The sequence below is a fragment of the Helianthus annuus genome, chromosome 3 (genome assembly GCF_002127325.2).
Source record: "Helianthus annuus cultivar XRQ/B chromosome 3, HanXRQr2.0-SUNRISE, whole genome shotgun sequence".
Taxonomy (NCBI): Eukaryota; Viridiplantae; Streptophyta; class Magnoliopsida; order Asterales; family Asteraceae; genus Helianthus; species Helianthus annuus.
The window spans coordinates 2218490-2235615 of NC_035435.2; the positions used below are offsets into that span (position 1 = coordinate 2218490).

General features: G+C 33.9%; 1 protein-coding gene and 2 long non-coding RNA genes across 4 annotated transcripts; 2 read left to right on the forward strand and 1 right to left on the reverse strand.

The window, feature by feature from the left end:
• LOC110928474 lies at positions 1-11848 on the forward strand. Of its 2 annotated transcripts, XR_002586407.2 has the most exons (4): positions 1-91; positions 193-276; positions 11062-11166; positions 11247-11848. It is a non-coding gene; the product is annotated as an uncharacterized LOC110928474 (long non-coding RNA). The 2 variants fall into 2 exon arrangements; XR_002586406.2 differs by lacking the exons at positions 11062-11166; positions 11247-11848 and adding an exon at positions 1366-1628.
• On the reverse strand, positions 542-1043 carry LOC110928473. Its single transcript, XR_002586404.2, has 2 exons — positions 950-1043; positions 542-854 (listed from the first exon to the last, which is right to left on the reverse strand). It is a non-coding gene; the product is annotated as an uncharacterized LOC110928473 (long non-coding RNA).
• Positions 11849-14672: 2824 nt separating the features above from the next.
• LOC118490132 lies at positions 14673-16580 on the forward strand. Its single transcript, XM_035987384.1, has 2 exons — positions 14673-15162; positions 16372-16580. The coding sequence occupies exons 1-2, from the start codon at positions 14673-14675 to the stop codon at positions 16578-16580; spliced, it is 699 nt and encodes a 232-aa protein (XP_035843277.1).
• The last annotated feature ends 546 nt before the right edge of the window (positions 16581-17126 follow it).

Consider the following 17126-nt stretch of genomic DNA (forward strand, 5'->3'; position numbering starts at 1 on the left):
AGTTATATGCAGACTGGGATACTGAAACTGAAAAGTTTCTGGAAGGACATCCAGAACAATTTACATCTGAAGAATACATGATGCTATACACGTATCTTCATATTTGTTTATTGTTTCTATTTAGGAGACTCATCGTTAATTATCAAAAGTTCTAACTTGCTTTATTCTCTTGTACAACACTATCTATAACAGGTGCACTCAAAAGCCTCTCCATGACTATTCTCAACAGCTGTATGATAAATACAAGGGAGCATTTCAAGTCTATTAAGATCAACGGTAAACCCTTTAATCATTTTGTTTTCATTGCACCAATTACCACAACTTACTATTTATTTCTACTATTAGAACGTCCTACGACCTTCCTGGCACCCTCGTTAATATCTCAAATATTGTTTCAATAGGAAGGTCAGCCATGGTGATACCTTCGTTTAAGATAAATAATAACTTTTTAGTTGTCCAAGATATCTAGATTATAGTTTGGTGATACCTTCGTTTAAGATAAATAATAACTTTTTAGTTGTCCAACATATCTAGATTATAGTTTGGTGAAAAATAGGTGTAACCATTACTTTTAAATCAAGTAATATAACATACTTGTTACAACATAATATAATATTAAACAAACTAAAGTATACTTCTACAAGTAGGAAAGAAACATAAAGGCAGTTAACCAAAAGAAAATCACAAAACACCATCATGGATTTTAATATTCAACAACTAAAGATATAAAAACACCCAATGTTTCTAACATGAACACAGACTTAGGTATATATCCATAATTTAAATATCTCGTGCCTCGAGCATATCTGGGTCGTACGTAATCCTACTCAGTTCTGTAGACTTCAAAATATTAACTGAAAAAACAAATAAAGTACAACTTTTATTAAATTACATGACCCATTAAATGTAACTAATTTTTTAGAAAGTTGATGTTTAAAGCATAACGTACTATCCGGTAGGTGAACCAACTTGACACGTGATACGTATATGATAGACTTTCGTTGCACCGCTCGAGTGGTACATATAACATCGGAAGGCTTCAGGGCGGACAAAAACATTTGTATTGTATGACCACTGTACACAACAATTTTGGGTTAAAGTTCTTTTAAAATTAGTTTTTTGTTACATACGATATAAATATTATGTCTCTAATATGTTAATAAATAATAACTTACGTCTTATCTCGAAGAGAAAGTTCGAAACAACAACGATCCCGTTTACCTTCTATTATCCTCCCAACCACATCTGCAATGAAATCAACCAAATTGTATACACCATATCTAATATCTAAATATATAAACTTTTATATTTTTAATCAAAAAATAAAGAATGTGATTTTATATGTACCAACAATAAATTTTTTAGGTCTTCTGTCATGCTTCAATGTTGTAATGGAAGGCACCAACGGATATATACAAGCACCTCTTGGAATCGTAAGCTCCAGTGATAAAAGCTTCGTATATTCATTGATGACGATTTTTTTCTCCGCACAGACTAAGAGGTAATTATGGTACTTTGGGTACTCATGATAGTTGAGATTCTCAATTTGGAAATGATTCAACGAAAAAAAGCCACCCATCAATGTAGCGTCATTATATAGGTGTATCAAATGTTGTGGAACGATCGCAATAATTTTTTGTCTTTAAAAAAAGAACAAATTTAGTGGTGAAAAAACATTCACTCGTATAACATATAGCAAATTAAAATAATGTTCTTACGTTTTGATCAAGAAAAATAACCACTAATCTCTTTCCCTCGACGTCATGCCAAATAAGCTCGACCATAACAAAGGTTAGATTATACCATTCTCTATCATTTCTCAATGATGAAAATTCGTCGACACCAGACATATCCTATTAATGTTCAATGTTAGTCAAAGAAAAAATAAAAATCACATATATTTAAATTTATATCTATTTGATTTTTAAGGTCAAGTAGATAAGAGAGGGAGCCAACAAAAATTAAAGTAATACATGATAAAATTTAAATAACCTTAAAATTAAAAAGTTATATTAATACATAATTAAAACGAAACATCTACATATATAAAATTCAAACTAATACAAAACAAAAATACATTGAAATTAAAATAACTAACACATAATAGAACATTTAGTAAATCACATTAAATATTTCTCAAAAACAAAATACCGAATCATAGGAGAATCAATCATTATCATCGTCTTTTCGGTGGATGCATTCATCAATAACGTTTTTAAGGTTCCCAATTCATTTCTTCATCCAAGGGTGGTTCGTATTCCACTCCAGGATTGGTTTCGTACCCTTCAGCCCAATTCGGTACTCCTTGTGTTTGATGGGGGTTTTCCACATGAGGGGGGGTTTGAAGATGGTGGATGGTTTGGCACTGTAGGAGTGTTTACCAATGGACGATAATGCCCCTCCCCAATACGTAGTGCCCCAAATTGTAGTTGAGCAAAGGTATAATCATACGCCCAAATCAACTCTTCATCCATCCAAGTATTTGGATCATTATCTTGAGGGATTGTGACGGGAGGTGGGTTTGTGACGGGAGGTGGGTTTGTTACGGAAAGTGGGGGTTGTCACTGGAGAAGGGTTTGATCGTCCATGACTTGAAGGCCCTTGTGGTTCAACTGGAATTGGATAACCACCACCCATACCTCTCAATTGATATGTGTTTGGAATGAATTGTAAACTGAAAAATACAATTTTGATTGGATATAAAGATCAATTTCTAAGCAAATAAAAATTGGATATAAAGTTCAGTAGGCAAACCAGTAACCCCTAAATCAGGGCGATCTACTGCTTAACTGCTAGAAAACACCACCATCGTCTCACTGGCTACCACACACCATTTACCAAGGTAGACTTCATTAACAGCTGAAAGATGAGTGTGTAACTTTGATTATTATATTTCATTAAAAGAACATATAACTCTAATACTAAAAAGATGCCAAATAAACTGCAGAATTATGAAAAATTGCAAACTAAAACTGCAGAATTATGATAAAATTACACAACACATTTTTTCATCTTTCAAGGACTTGGTGATTGTCTTGTGGAAAAACAAAAGGAAAAGAACAAAAATTATGTTTTTAGCGATTTAAGAATTCATCTCTGTTAGAATATATTTATTTTTTAAAAGTTATCAGCCACTCATGACTATCAATTGAATTACTCAAATAACTTTTTATATATACACACACACACACACACACACAAGATGATAAACACATGTAAGGTCCACCCGAAAAGTAGAAAATATTAACCCCTAACCCAAAAATCTCAGACACCTCATTACTCTCTCCTAAAAATCTTTAACCTTAATCCTACGTCTCCACGAACTCCTATCCTGGACCATGTTATCAGAAAGGTGCAACTCTAGCAAATCTTGCCTAATCCGCTCCTCCCAAGTCAGTTTGGGCCTTCCTCTACTCCTCCTACCCTCCACACAAAGGGTGTCTACTACTCTAACCGCTGCCGTCAATGGCCTCCTCTTCACAAGCCCAAACCATCTCAATCTCCCCTCCTTAATCTTACTCGATATACTAGCCACCCCTAGCCTTTCCTTAAAAAACTCATTTGTCATACGCTCTAGCCTTGTGTGCCCCCACATCCACCGTAACATCCTCATTTCTACCACCTCCATCTTGCGTGTCTGCGTCTTTTTGATAGCCCAACAATCTGTTCTATATAACATAGCAGGTCTAGCTGCAACCTTATAAAGTTTTCCCTTTAATTTAGTTGGGAACCTCCTGTCACACAATACCCCAGCGGCTGCTTTCCACCTACACCAGCCAGTTTGTATACGATGGGCAACATCACTATCTATCTCCCCATCCTTTTGTACAAACGATCATATCATATTACAAAACTCTATAAATACTGCCCAAGTCTTATTAGGACTTTTATATGCAATTCATGGGTTTCATATTTTTGCTATTGTTTTTCATGGCTTCATTTGGCATCATTTTGAAGGTACTGCTGTTATTATCTTTTATAGTTATGATTATTTGATTTTTATTTATTTAAATTTTGTCTATTAGTTGTTATTCTGTCAGTAGTTTGAATATTAGGATAGTTATTGACGTTTTATCATTGTCATTATCGTTTTTACCGTAATTTATCTATATAAAAAGTTTGGTTTTTATGGTCACTCTTGTTGCAGTCAAAGTTATTCCAAAGTTAAGTCAAAGGTTTGTTCATTTGAATTTGTATATTTTTAAAAAACCGAGACTTACTGGAATTGCTTTCTGCAGAACAAGTGGACACATATTTCTGAATCTTCTTTAGTGGCTAAAAATGGTGAAAGAGTGCAGGCTGCATAGATGGTCATCTCTCTCTGATTTCCTAAAATGGTGAAAGAGTGCAACAGGGTCATCATTTCACCTTTATATAGCCTGCTCATCATTTCATTTCAACAGTATAGCCTGCTCTTCCATTTTCTTTTAAAAATCGGTCAAACAAATAACCCTCAAACAAACCATTTTAACCCTTCAGGTGTCATGCATTTACACATTAAACCCTTACTCTCTCTCACTTCCCTTATAAAAAGCACATCTCCACATTAACTCACTTTTAAACCTTATAATCTCTCTAAAAAATCAACATTCTACTATTTCTCCACCTCCATAATTTGAGTCGAAACACCCACTACACACACACACAAGCTCAAGCTACAAACTTGAACGGTTCAAGCTACAAACTTGAATGGTTCAAGCTGAAGCAAGTTAAGGTAATTTGAACCTGTTTGAAACTAAAGCAAGTTAAGCTACAAGATCAAGGTTCAAGTTCAGGCTCCTTGTTTTCTCTCAAATCCTTCTCATTGCTTGCTAAGGTGAAGCATCCTCCTAAAACTCCCTTTTCTTTAAGTTTAGCGTAAAAAAATTAGTATATTCTCATAACTAATTAACTGTATTAGAAACGGTTATGTTGGACAGTTATAAGTTTTCTTGTTTTACCTTTTTAATCAGTCTTGCAAGTTCAAATTTGAATTAATTGTACATGTCATAAATTGTGTTGTGTATTTGTGGACGGTAATATTGGAATGAAGCTACTATATAGCATGCTGTTATACTCTTATTAACCTGCTGTTTAAGTCTAAAACCTACTATACAACCTGCTGTTATAGTCTAAAAGCTACTATATAACCTTTTGTTTAAGTCTAAAAGCTACTATATAACCTGTTGTTCAAGTCTAAAAACTAGAGTTTTTGCCCAAATAGGTGTTGGTAGAAAACTTATTTACCAAAACTAGATGATAATCGTCTTTTGCAAGAATCATAAATCTATATATGTTGGTCAACAAAAGTCAAACCGGTCTTTATTGGCGCATCGCCAAAGTATTCAGTTGCCCTCATAAAATAGGATTAGGATGCTAAAATATGCATCATTAATAGGGGTTTAAAAATGACCAGAAGTCAGATGAAACAGTTATAGGTACACTGATCCGCGCGAGGCCGAAGAGGGTGGTCATGATGAGGAGATGGTTGATGAGGAAGATGAGACTGAGCCTGCCGGTCCACGGGGACCAAGGCAGAGGTACAGTCGGCAACATCGGGAAATTTCTGCCGATGTGGCAAATTTTGTGAATTAGCGACGTGGGCCATCGTACAAGGCTTTGGAACGACGCCGAAGACGGGAATGGGAGGAAAATGAGGAGAGACGTCGAAACGAGCAAAATGCTTTGGAACGACGCCGATGGAGTGCTTTATACGTCTCTAATTAAATGGCTATTAATAACGCCAAGGTCCTCCATGATCAGGAGCGACACCAGAGAGATTATGAAGCAGGCCTCCCCTATGTAGAACACGCGGGGTGGACCGACTACTCCAACCTCCGTGTTCCACGAGGCCCATCTGATTCGTTACCTCATTGGCCTGAGGCAGTACGGTCTAGTTTCATCCCGCTACCATACCAGCCGCCAACACAAGGAGAGTCGGGTCCCCTCGACCACTATTGGGAGATGTTCGAGGCTCTCACAGGTTACTAATACCACCCGAACCCGCCAGTTGACCCGAACGAGAGATATCAACGGTGACGGCGAGGTATGTATTTTGTTGTTGTATATCTTGGTTTTCTTTATGTTTATTTCGTTAGTATTTCTTTTTCTTAGATAAATGAACGTTGTGGGTGTGTTCCCTATATAACCCTCACGAAACCTACTCGTTCTCCGAAGCTATTGGGGGGGGGGGGGTTAAAAGGGCTTGTTGCATAAGCTAAATGAAACCGTGACTTCACATGGAGATGTTTTAAAAATTGGATTTAAAGATTCAAGTATAAGGTTAAAAAATGAAAGTACCATATTTTGACCTTTTCTAATAAAATAAAGGCGCCCCTTAGCATTTGCCGAAAAAAAAAAACATTCCAAAAGTATATTATTACTTTTGCTAATATCTATCAACATTTTTCATATTTATCCAGTTTCTTATAAAATTATATTATTCTTTTGGGATGTATAAAACATAAGTTAATTTGATTTAATTTTTTTTGACTTTTCTATCTTCTGTTTTTAACGGATCTTGTATTTAAACAACGAAGACCAACCCTCATTCATAAAATAACACTTACAAAATAGGAGACTACAACCCCACCCATAACACAACCATCTTGGGGGAATTAAAAGAAGACTACCCACCCAATGAAACACCCAAAAAGGAAATACAAGACCAATTCAAATAACTCATGTCAAACCACAGAAATAAAATGCAAGACCAATTAAAAAAAATCTCACTCCTAATTTCCTTACATAAAAATATAATTACATAATGATTTATAAGAATAAGAATAATGCATGTACTTATTTAATGGTACATCGTAAACTATTTTAATGTTTTTTAACTGTTTATTGTTTTTGCTAAATACATTAACAAAGTGTGTTAAATTAAATATATGAAGGTTTATTGAATATATTAGCTTTCCACTTAAAATGGATATTATATTTGTGTTGTTTGAACTTAAAATGATGTGTTTTTTTCTTTTATTATTATGTAAATTACTAAAAATTAAAAAAATAGTTGAAAGATAAGTGTAAAAAATGTTTATAATAAAATATTTTGAAGGAAACTAAAACAATACCTATGAAAGAATAAAATGTTGATAAAATAATTAGGAAAAAACTTTGGAAAAAACTTCATATAAAATCTACGATCGATTATTTTAACATTACTACAATTTTTCTTTAACTCTTATTAAGTAAACATATTTATAAATAGCAGTGCTTTTATCCAATAGAATTAAAAGTGAGAAAACCTAACTTTAAAAAAAAAAAACACCCAGTAAATACTTTTTACACACCTATTTTGGTAAATAAGTTTTTCAGCTACACCTATATGGAAAAAACTCCTAAAAGCATAACCTGCAGTTATACTATTATTAGTATTAAACAGATAAATAGACTAACCTGCTGTTTTTAGTCTAACAGAACAACAGGTTAGTCTATTTATCTGTTTAATACTAATAATAGTATAACTGCAGGTTATGCTTTTAGGAGTTTTTTCCATATAGGTGTAGCTGAAAAACTTATTTACCAAAATAGGTGATGTAAAAAGTATTTACTGGGTGTTTTTCTTTTAAAAGTTAGGTTTTCTCACTTTTAATTGTATTGGATAAAAGCACTGCTATTTATAAATATGTTTACTTAAAAAGTGTTAAAGAAAAATTGTAGTAATGTTAAAAAAATCGATCGTAGATTTTATATGAAGTTTTTTTCAATGTTTTTTCCTAATTATTTTATTAACATTTTATTCTTTCATAGGTATTGTCTTAGTTTCCTTCAAAATATTTTATTATAAACTTTTTTTACACTTATCTTTCAACTATTTTTTTAATTTTTAGTAATTTACATAATAATAAAAGAAAAAACACATCATTGTAAGTTCAAACAACACAAATATAATATATCTATTATAAGTGGAAAGCAAATATATTCAATAAACCTTCATATATTTAGTTTAACACACTTTGTTAATGTATTTAGCATAAAAATAATAAACAGTTAAAAAACATAAAAATAGTTGACGCTGTACCATTAAATAAGTACATACATTATTCTTATTCTTATAAATCATTATGTAATTATATTTTTATGTAAGGAAATTAGGAGTGGGATTTTTTTTTAATTGGTCTTGCATTTTATTTCTCTGGTTTGACATGAGTTATTTGAATTGATCTTGTATTTCCTTTTTGGGTGTTTCAATGGGTGGGGTAGTGTTCTTTTGATTCCCCCAAGTTTGGTTGTGTTATGGGTGGGGTGGTAGTCTCCTATTTTGTAAGTGTTATTTTATGAATGAGGGTTGGTCTTGGTTGTTTAAATACAAGATATCTGTTAAAAATAGAAGATAGAAAAGTCAAAAAAATTAAATCAAATTAACATATGTTTTATACTTCCCAAAAGACTAATATAGTTTTATAAGAAACTGGATAAATATGAAAAACGTTGATAGATATTAGCAAAAGTAATAATATACTTTTGGAATGTTTCTTTTTCGACAAATGCTAAGGGGCGCCTTTATTTTATTAGAAAATGTCAAAATATGGTACTTTCGTTTTTTAACTTTATACTTGAATCTTTAAATCCAATTTTTAAAACATCTCCATGTGAAGTCATCTGACTTCTGCTCATTTTTAAACCCCTAATAATGATGCATATTTTAGCATCCTATTTTATGAGGCCAGCTGAATACTTTGGCGATGAGCCAATAAAGACCGGTTTGACTTTTGTTGACCAACATATATAGATTTATGATTTTTGCAAAAGACGATTGCCATCTAGTTTTGGTAAATAAGTTTTCCACCAACACCTATTTGGGCAAAAGCTCCAGCTTTTAGACTTGAACAACAGGTTATATAGTAGCTTTTAGACTTAAACAACAAGTTATATAGTAGCTTTTAGACTATAACAGCAGGTTGTATAGTAGGTTTTAGACTTAAACAGCAGGCTATATAGTAGCTTCATTCCAATATTACCGTCCACAATTACACAACACAATTTATGACATGTACAATTAATACAAATTTGAACTTGCAAGACTGATTAAAAAGGTAAAACAAGAAAACTTATAACTGTCCAACATAACCGTTTCTAATACAGTTAATTAGTTATGAGAATATATTAAATTTTTTTACGCTAAACTTAAAGAAAATGGAGTTTTAGGAGGAGGCTTCACCTTAGCAAGCAAGGAGAAGGATTTGAGAGAAAATAAGGAGCCTGAACTTGGAACTTGATCTTGTAGCTTAACTTGCTTCAGTTTCAAACAAGTTCAAATTACCTTAACTTGCTTCAGCTTGAACCGTTCAAGTTTGTAGCTTGAAGCGTTCAAGTTTGTAGCTTGAACTTGTGTGTGTGTGTAATGGGTGTTTCGACTCAAATTATGGAGGTGGAGGAAGAGTAGAATATTGAATTTTTAGAGAGATTATAAGGTTTAAAAGTGAGTTAATGTGGGGAGGTGCTTCTTATAAGGGAAGTGAGAGAGAGTGAGGGTTTAATGTGTAAATGCATGACACCTGAAGGGATAAAATGGTTTGTTTGAGGGTTATTTGTTTGACCGGTTTTTAAAAGAAAAGGGAAGAGCAGGCTATACTGTTGAAATGAAATGATGAGCAAGCTATATAAAGGTGAAATGATGACCCTGATGCACTCTTTCACCATTTTAGGAAATCATAGAGAGAGAGAGAGAGAGTGAGAGAGGACCATCTATGCAGCCTGCACTCTTTCACCATTTTTAGCCACTGATGAAGATTCAGAAATGTGTGTCCAGCTGTTCTGCGGAAAGCAATTCCAGTAAGTCTCGGTTTTTTAAAAATATACAAATTCAAATGAACAAACCTTTGACTTGACTTTGGAATAACTTTGACTGCAACAAGAGTGACCATAAAAACCGAACTTTTTATATAGATAAATTACGATAAAAAGGATAATGACGATGATAAAACGTCAATAACTATCCTAATATTCAAACTACTGATAGAATAACGACTAATAGACAAAATTTAAATAAATAAAAATCAAATAATTATAAGTATAATAGATAATAACGGCAGTACCTTAAAAATGATGTCAAATGCAGCAATGAAAAACAATAGCAAAAATATGAAAGCCATGAATTGCATATATAAAAGTCCTAAAAAGACTTGGGCAGTATTTATAGAATTTTGTAATATGATATAATTAGCCAATATTTCTACAATTTTATCAATATGATGGCAAAAGAAACTATCTCTATTTATCTTATGAATTTGACATTAATATCCACTCTCACTTTTAGTAGTAGAAAAAACTTGGTGTGCACAATAGTATGGGATATACCGTAATAAAGGCAGAGAGTGCAGATAGCTCTCTAGTAACCACCACTTAGTGTATGGTATGCATGATATGCCCTAATGTATTATTTATCTCATAATTCACATGCTCTAATAGTAGAAATAAATAGTAAGTTGTGGTAATTAGTGCAATGAAAACAAAATGATTAAAGGGTTTAGTGTTGATCTTAATAGTCTTGAAATGCAATAGATGAGAAACAAAGCATTTTTCGACTGAAACAAAGCATTGTTGATTAGAAAATGTCAAAATGAATTTCACGTCATTAACAACCATCATTACCTGGCGAAGAACCCTTGCAGTTATAGAGTTCGTTTCCAGCCCGTAAAGGTACCCAAGCCCACAGTTGATGAAACCATACCAAATCTATTTTTAATAAAACTTATATCGGGATGTTCAAAAAATTATTTTAAGAAATATTGTGTATTTAGTTTTTCTTATAAGTTTAATTATAAAAAGTTATTTGAGTAATTCAATTGATAGTCATGAGTGGCTGATAACTTTTAAAAAATAAATATATTCTAACAGAGATGAATTCTTAAATCGCTAAAAACATAGTTTTTGTTCTTTTCCTTTTGTTTTTCTGCAAGACAATCACCAAGTCCTTGAAAGATGAAAAAATGTGTTGTGTAATTTTGTCATAATTCTGCAGTTTTAGTTTGCATTTTTTCATAATTCTGCAGTTTATTCGGCATCTTTTTAGTATTAGAGTTATATGTTCTTTTAATGAAATATAATAATCAAAGTTACCCACTCATCTTTCAGCTGTTAATGAAGTCTACCTTGGTAAATGGTGTGTGGTAGCGAGTGAGACGATGGTGGTGTTTTCTAGCAGTTAAGCATCAGATCGCCCTGATTTAGGGGTTACTGGTTTGCCTACTGAACTTTATATCCAATTTTTATTTGCTTAGAAATTGATCTTTATATCCAATCAAAATTGTATTTTTCAGTTTACAATTCATTCCAAACACATATCAATTGAGAGGTATGGGTGGTGGTTATCCAATTCCAGTTGAACCACAAGGGCCTTCAAGTCATGGACGATCAAACCCTTCTCCAGTGACAACCCCACCTTCCGTTACAAACCCACCTCCCGTCACAATCCCTCAAGATAATGATCCAAATACTTGGATGGATGAAGAGTTGATTTGGGCGTATGATTATACCTTTGCTTAACTACAATTTGGGGCACTACGTATTGGGGAGGGGCATTATCGTCCATTGGCAAACACTCCTACAGTGCCAAACCATCCACCATCTTCAACCCCCCCTCATGTGGAAAACCCCCATCAAACACAAGGAGTACCGAATTGGGCTGAAGGGTACGAAACCGATCCTGGAGTGGAATACGAACCACCCTTGGATGAAGAAATGAATTGGGAACCTTAAAAACGTTATTGATGAATGCATCCACCGAAAAGACGATGATAATGATTGATTCTCCTATGATTCGGTATTTTGTTTTTGAGTAATATTTAATGTGATTTACTAAATGTTCTATTATGTGTTAGTTATTTTAATTTCAATGTATTTTTGTTTTGTATTAGTTTGAATTTTATATATGTAGATGTTTCGTTTTAATTATGTATTGATATAACTTTTTAATTTTAAGGTTATTTAAATTTTATCATGTATTACTTTAATTTTAGTTGGCTCCCTCTCTTATCTACTTGACCTTAAAAATCAAACAGATATAAATTTAAATATATGTAATTTTTATTTTTTCTTTGACTAACATTGAACATTAATAGGATATGTCTGGTGTCGACGAATTTTCATCATTGAGAAATGATAGAGAATGGTATAATCTAACCTTTGTTATGGTCGAGCTTATTTGGCATGACGTCGAGGGAAAGAGATTAGTGGTTATTTTTCTTGATCAAAACGTAAGAACATTATTTTAATTTGCTATATGTTATACGAGTGAATGTTTTTTCACCACTAAATTTGTTCTTTTTTTAAAGACAAAAAATTGTTGCGATCGTTCCACAACATTTGATACACCTATATAATGACGCTACATTGATGGGTGGCTTTTTTTCGTTGAATCATTTCCAAATTGAGAATCTCAACTGTCATGAGTACCCAAAGTACCATAATTACCTCTTAGTCTGTTCGGAGAAAAAAATCGTCATCAATGAATATACGAAGCTTTTATCACTGGAGCTTACGATTCCAAGAGGTGCTTGTATATATATCCGTTGGTGCCTTCCATTATAACATTGAAGCATGACAGAAGACCTAAAAAATTTATTGTTGGTACATATAAAATCCTTATTTTTTGATTAAAAATATAAAAGTTTATATATTTAGATATTAGATATGGTGTATACAATTTGGTTGATTTCATTGCAGATGTGGTTGGGAGGATAATAGAAAGTAAACGGGATCGTTGTTGTTTCGAACTTTCTCTTCGAGATAAGACGTAAGTTATTATTTATTAACATATTAGAGACATAATATTTACATCGTATGTAACAAAAAACTAATTTTAAAAGAACTTTAACCCAAAATTGTTGTGTACAGTGGTCATACAATACAAATGTTTTTGTCCGCCCTGAAGCCTTCCGATGTTATATGTACCACTCGAGAGGTGCAACGAAAGTCTATCATATACGTATCACGTGTCAAGTTGGTTCACCTACCGGGTAGTACATTATGCTTTAAACATCAACTTTCTAAAACATTAGTTACATTTAATGGGTCATGTAATTTAATAAAAGTTGTACTTTATTTGTTTTTTCAGTTAATATTTTGAAGTCTACAGAACTGAGTAGGATTACGTACGACCCAGATATACTCGAGGCACGAGATATTTAAATTATGGATCTATACCTAAGTCCGTGTTCATGTTAGAAACATTGGGTGTTTTTATATCTTTTGTTGTTAAATATTAAAATCCATGATGGTGTTTTGTGATTTTCTTTTGGTTAACTGCCTTTATGTTTCTTTCCTGCTTGTAGAAGTATACTTTAGTTTGTTTAATATTATATTATGTTGTAACAAGTATGTTATATTACTTGATTTAAAAGTAATGGTTACACCTATTTTTCACCAAACTATAATCTAGATAGGTTGGACAACTAAAAAGTTATTATTTATCTTAAACGAAGGTATCACCATGGCTGACCTTCCTATTGAAACAATATTTGAGATATTAACGAGGGTGCCAGCGAAGGTCGTAGGACGTTCTAAGAGTGTTTGTAAGGAATGGTATGTGTTGCTGTCAACTCGAGATTTCATAAGGGTATATTGTTCTCGCTCATTAGTTTCATCTAACCAGAGAGTTCTCTTAATGGACGACCTAACATGCTCTGTTCATCCGATCATCTTTCAATCCTATGATTATGGGCCAAGGTCAATAGTTACATTACCATTCAACCACCAAAATAATGATGTGTCAATACTTTCACATTTGAATGGATTGTTGTGTGTTTGCTTGAATCATACAAACGAGTTGCTTCTTTGGAATCCAACAACTACTGCTTTCAAGCGTTTGTCAACACCTGATTCTCTTGGAATCTATATAAATAATCTTGATGCCGTTGGTTTGTATGCTGATGATGCCGATGATTACAAGGTCTTGCATATCAAGCGTAGGTGTGGTGTATATGAAAGCTATGTTTACTATAGGGAATTAAACTTTTGGAGAAATATTCCTTTCTTAACAAGACAAGAGTACCTTAGACCCAATTTCTATTGGTCACCAGGCACATTTTGTGGCGGTACTCTGTATTTCACTCTTTGCGAATGTTGGGTTGGAGGTACAAATGTGGTGATTTGTTTTTGATATTAATTCAGAGCAGTTCAAGAGGAGTATGGGATTGTTTTGGAACCTGAACACTTGAGTGCCAAAGATTTACTTAATCGGGACCAAAAAAACGTGTTTGATGAGATCATGATGCATCTTAATAATGATCTTCTAGGCGTCTTCTTTATTGATGGTCTGGGTGGAACTGGAAAAACATTTTTGTACAATGCCTTGCTTGCTGAAGTTCGGTCACGTGGTCTTATTGCTCTCGCAACAGCTTCAACAGGTGTTGCGGCTAATAATATGCCAGGAGGTAGAACGGCTCACTCGAGATTCAAGATTCCTATTAATCTTGAAAATAATTCAATGTGCAATATCAAAAAACAGAGTAGGGTCGCTAAACTGATTTGGTATGCCAAAATAATCATATGGGATGAAGCGTCGATGGCTAAACGGCAGGCGATAGAGGCAGACGATCGTACATTCCAAGACATTATAGGTGTTAGTCTCCCATTTGGTTGGAAGATAACGGTTATGGGAGGTGACTTCAGACAGGTATTGCCGGTTATTAAAGATTGTAGACTCCAGCCTACGAATGTCACCTCTTTGGTCTTTGACTAAGAAGATGCGGTTGACCATAAATATGAGAGCGCTGAAAGATCCATGGTTTTCTGAATTTCTTTTAAGAGTCGGTGATGGAACTGAAGAACCAATCGAAGGAAACTATATCCGCATACCCTATGACATGACAATTCAGTGCAACAATAGAGAAAACTCTATAAAAGAATTGATCAATGCCATCTTTCCATCAATTGAAGATATTGTATATTCTTCAGATTATATAATCTCTAGAGCAATATTGTCCACTAAAAATGAGAGTGTTGATGAGATTAATAATCAAATGATTGAAATTTTTCAAGGGGAGGAAAAAGTTTATTACAATTTTGACGAAGTTGAAGACGATCAGCGTAACTTCTATCCGGTCGAGTTCTTAAACTCGCTAAATGTTAGTGGTTTGCCGCCTCATAAGCTTCGTTTAGAAACTGGATGCCCAATAATATTGTTACGGAATATCGATCCATCACATGGCCTGTGTAATGGCACGCGGTTGATATGTAAATTGATGTCGGAATGTTATTGATGCGGAAATTGCAGTCGGTCAACATGCCGGAAAACGAGTTTTTTTGCCAAGAATCCCTTTAACCCTTTCTGAAGATGACATGTTCCCATGCAAGCTGAAAAGAAAACAATTTCCAATTCGACTTAGCTTTTCCTTGACGATTAATAAAGCTCAAGGTCAAACAATTCCGCATGTTGGTATTTATCTACCGGATTCTGTATTTTCACACAGACAACTTTATGTGGCGTTATCAAGAGGGATTTCAAGACAAAATACGAAGGTGTTGGTACATCTCGCCAAAGATTTCAAACAACGTGGAGTTTACACATCAAATGTTGTCTACCAGGAAGTGTTGCGTGATTAATTAACCGCATCCGTATCAAAACGAAGGTAAGTTAGTAGATTTTGTGTCTTAATTGCTTCCAGAAATTACTTTTTAATTACTTTCTTAAAACACCTATAAGCTTCTAACATTGTTTTTTTTATGTGTCGAAATCTGGTACATTAGAGGAGAAGATACAAGAAAGTTTTGAGCGAACGGATGTATTGGTAAAACAGGAAGGGATACAAGAGAGTCCCCGTATTTTGTTTTTAGTGTTTACTTGCCTGTTTTGTACTCTTCTTGTTTTTAATTACATCTACTTCCTTGTTTTGTACTCTTCTTGTAGATAGATAACGCCGAAGCTACAGCTAAAAAAATTTACCCGAGTATACCACCAAAGAATCGATAAACTAACAGAAAAATCAGTGCCAACTTATCACGAATAAGAAACTAACTTAAGTACTATAAAACTAGCGGTAAACGAGTACCCTATTGTAAATCGCCACTCTCGCCGCATCGCGCGGGTAAATAACTAGTATGTATATATACTTATCAATATATACAAACACCACATTATTAATAACACCTCTTCTTCTTCTCTCTCTCTAATCAACACCATCACGACCTCCATTATTCTGTTTTGTCTTCTGGTCCAAAATTCATAATCCAAAACAAGCACATAAACTAATAATCTAACTACACAGAATCAATTCTCCAATTTCTACCTTAAAATCTTAAGAATCAAAAGAACAATTTGATGGATTCAGACACGGACCAGAAATTCAGGTTCGATCTTCGTTTATCATCTTCACATTTGTTTTTTTTGTCAGACACACAATTATGTGTGAGTGAGTAGAGTGAGAAACATGGGTTGAATTCCAGGTCTGAAACTTAAATCGGCGATGAGATATATCGGAATCGTTGTGGTCGAGGGTGATTTGTTTGTGATTTGCTATGGAGATGGAAAATATTGCTGGTTGTTGGATCTGTTGGTTGTTGGTGGATTTCAACAACCGCATGAAGGTAGTGGTGGATTTGGGTCTGTGATTACATATCTGAGAGAGAGAAAGAGATCAAGAGATGGGACCTGATGATGGTGGTAGTTAGCGTTTTCACATCTGTGAAGTGGAACTTTTGTAGCGGTTTTCTTAGGCGATAGTGGTGGTGGGGTGTGTGCAGGTGGTGGCAGTGGTCAGGTGAGGTGTATGGCGGTGGTGGTCGGTATGGTGAGGTGTATGGTGGTGGTGGTGGTCAGTCTGGTGGTGGTGGTCCGGCAATTAGAGAGAGAGAGAGAGAGAGAGAGATGAGAGAGAGAGAGAGAGAGAGAGAGAGAGAGAGAGAGAGAGAGAGAGAGAGAGAGAGCTGGTGTGTGTTGTGAGAGAGAGAGAGGTATTTATGTGAGTGTATGTATAAGTATTTTTAAATATATCTATATATAACTTTTTTGATTATTTACTATAGTATTTAGAGTAAAATGACCAAAACAATCTCATGTGGGGTCCATTTGGTCATATTTAACCATAAAAACTAACTGGGTTAGGGCTAAAGGACATAATTTGCAAGGTTTTGCAAACATCGAGTACGGTTTTGTATTTATTAAAGACAAAGGACACAATTTGCAATAAGTAGGATACATA

Excerpts from the sequence above, each read along its gene's own strand:
- LOC118490132 (XM_035987384.1), top strand. The coding sequence starts at position 14,673 with ATGCGGTTGACCATAAATATGAGAGCGCTGAAAGATCCATGGTTTTCT. Across the intron at positions 15,163-16,371 it reads TAATGGCACGCGGTTGATAT|GTCTGAAACTTAAATCGGCG; the intron begins GTAAATTGATGT and ends GTTGAATTCCAG.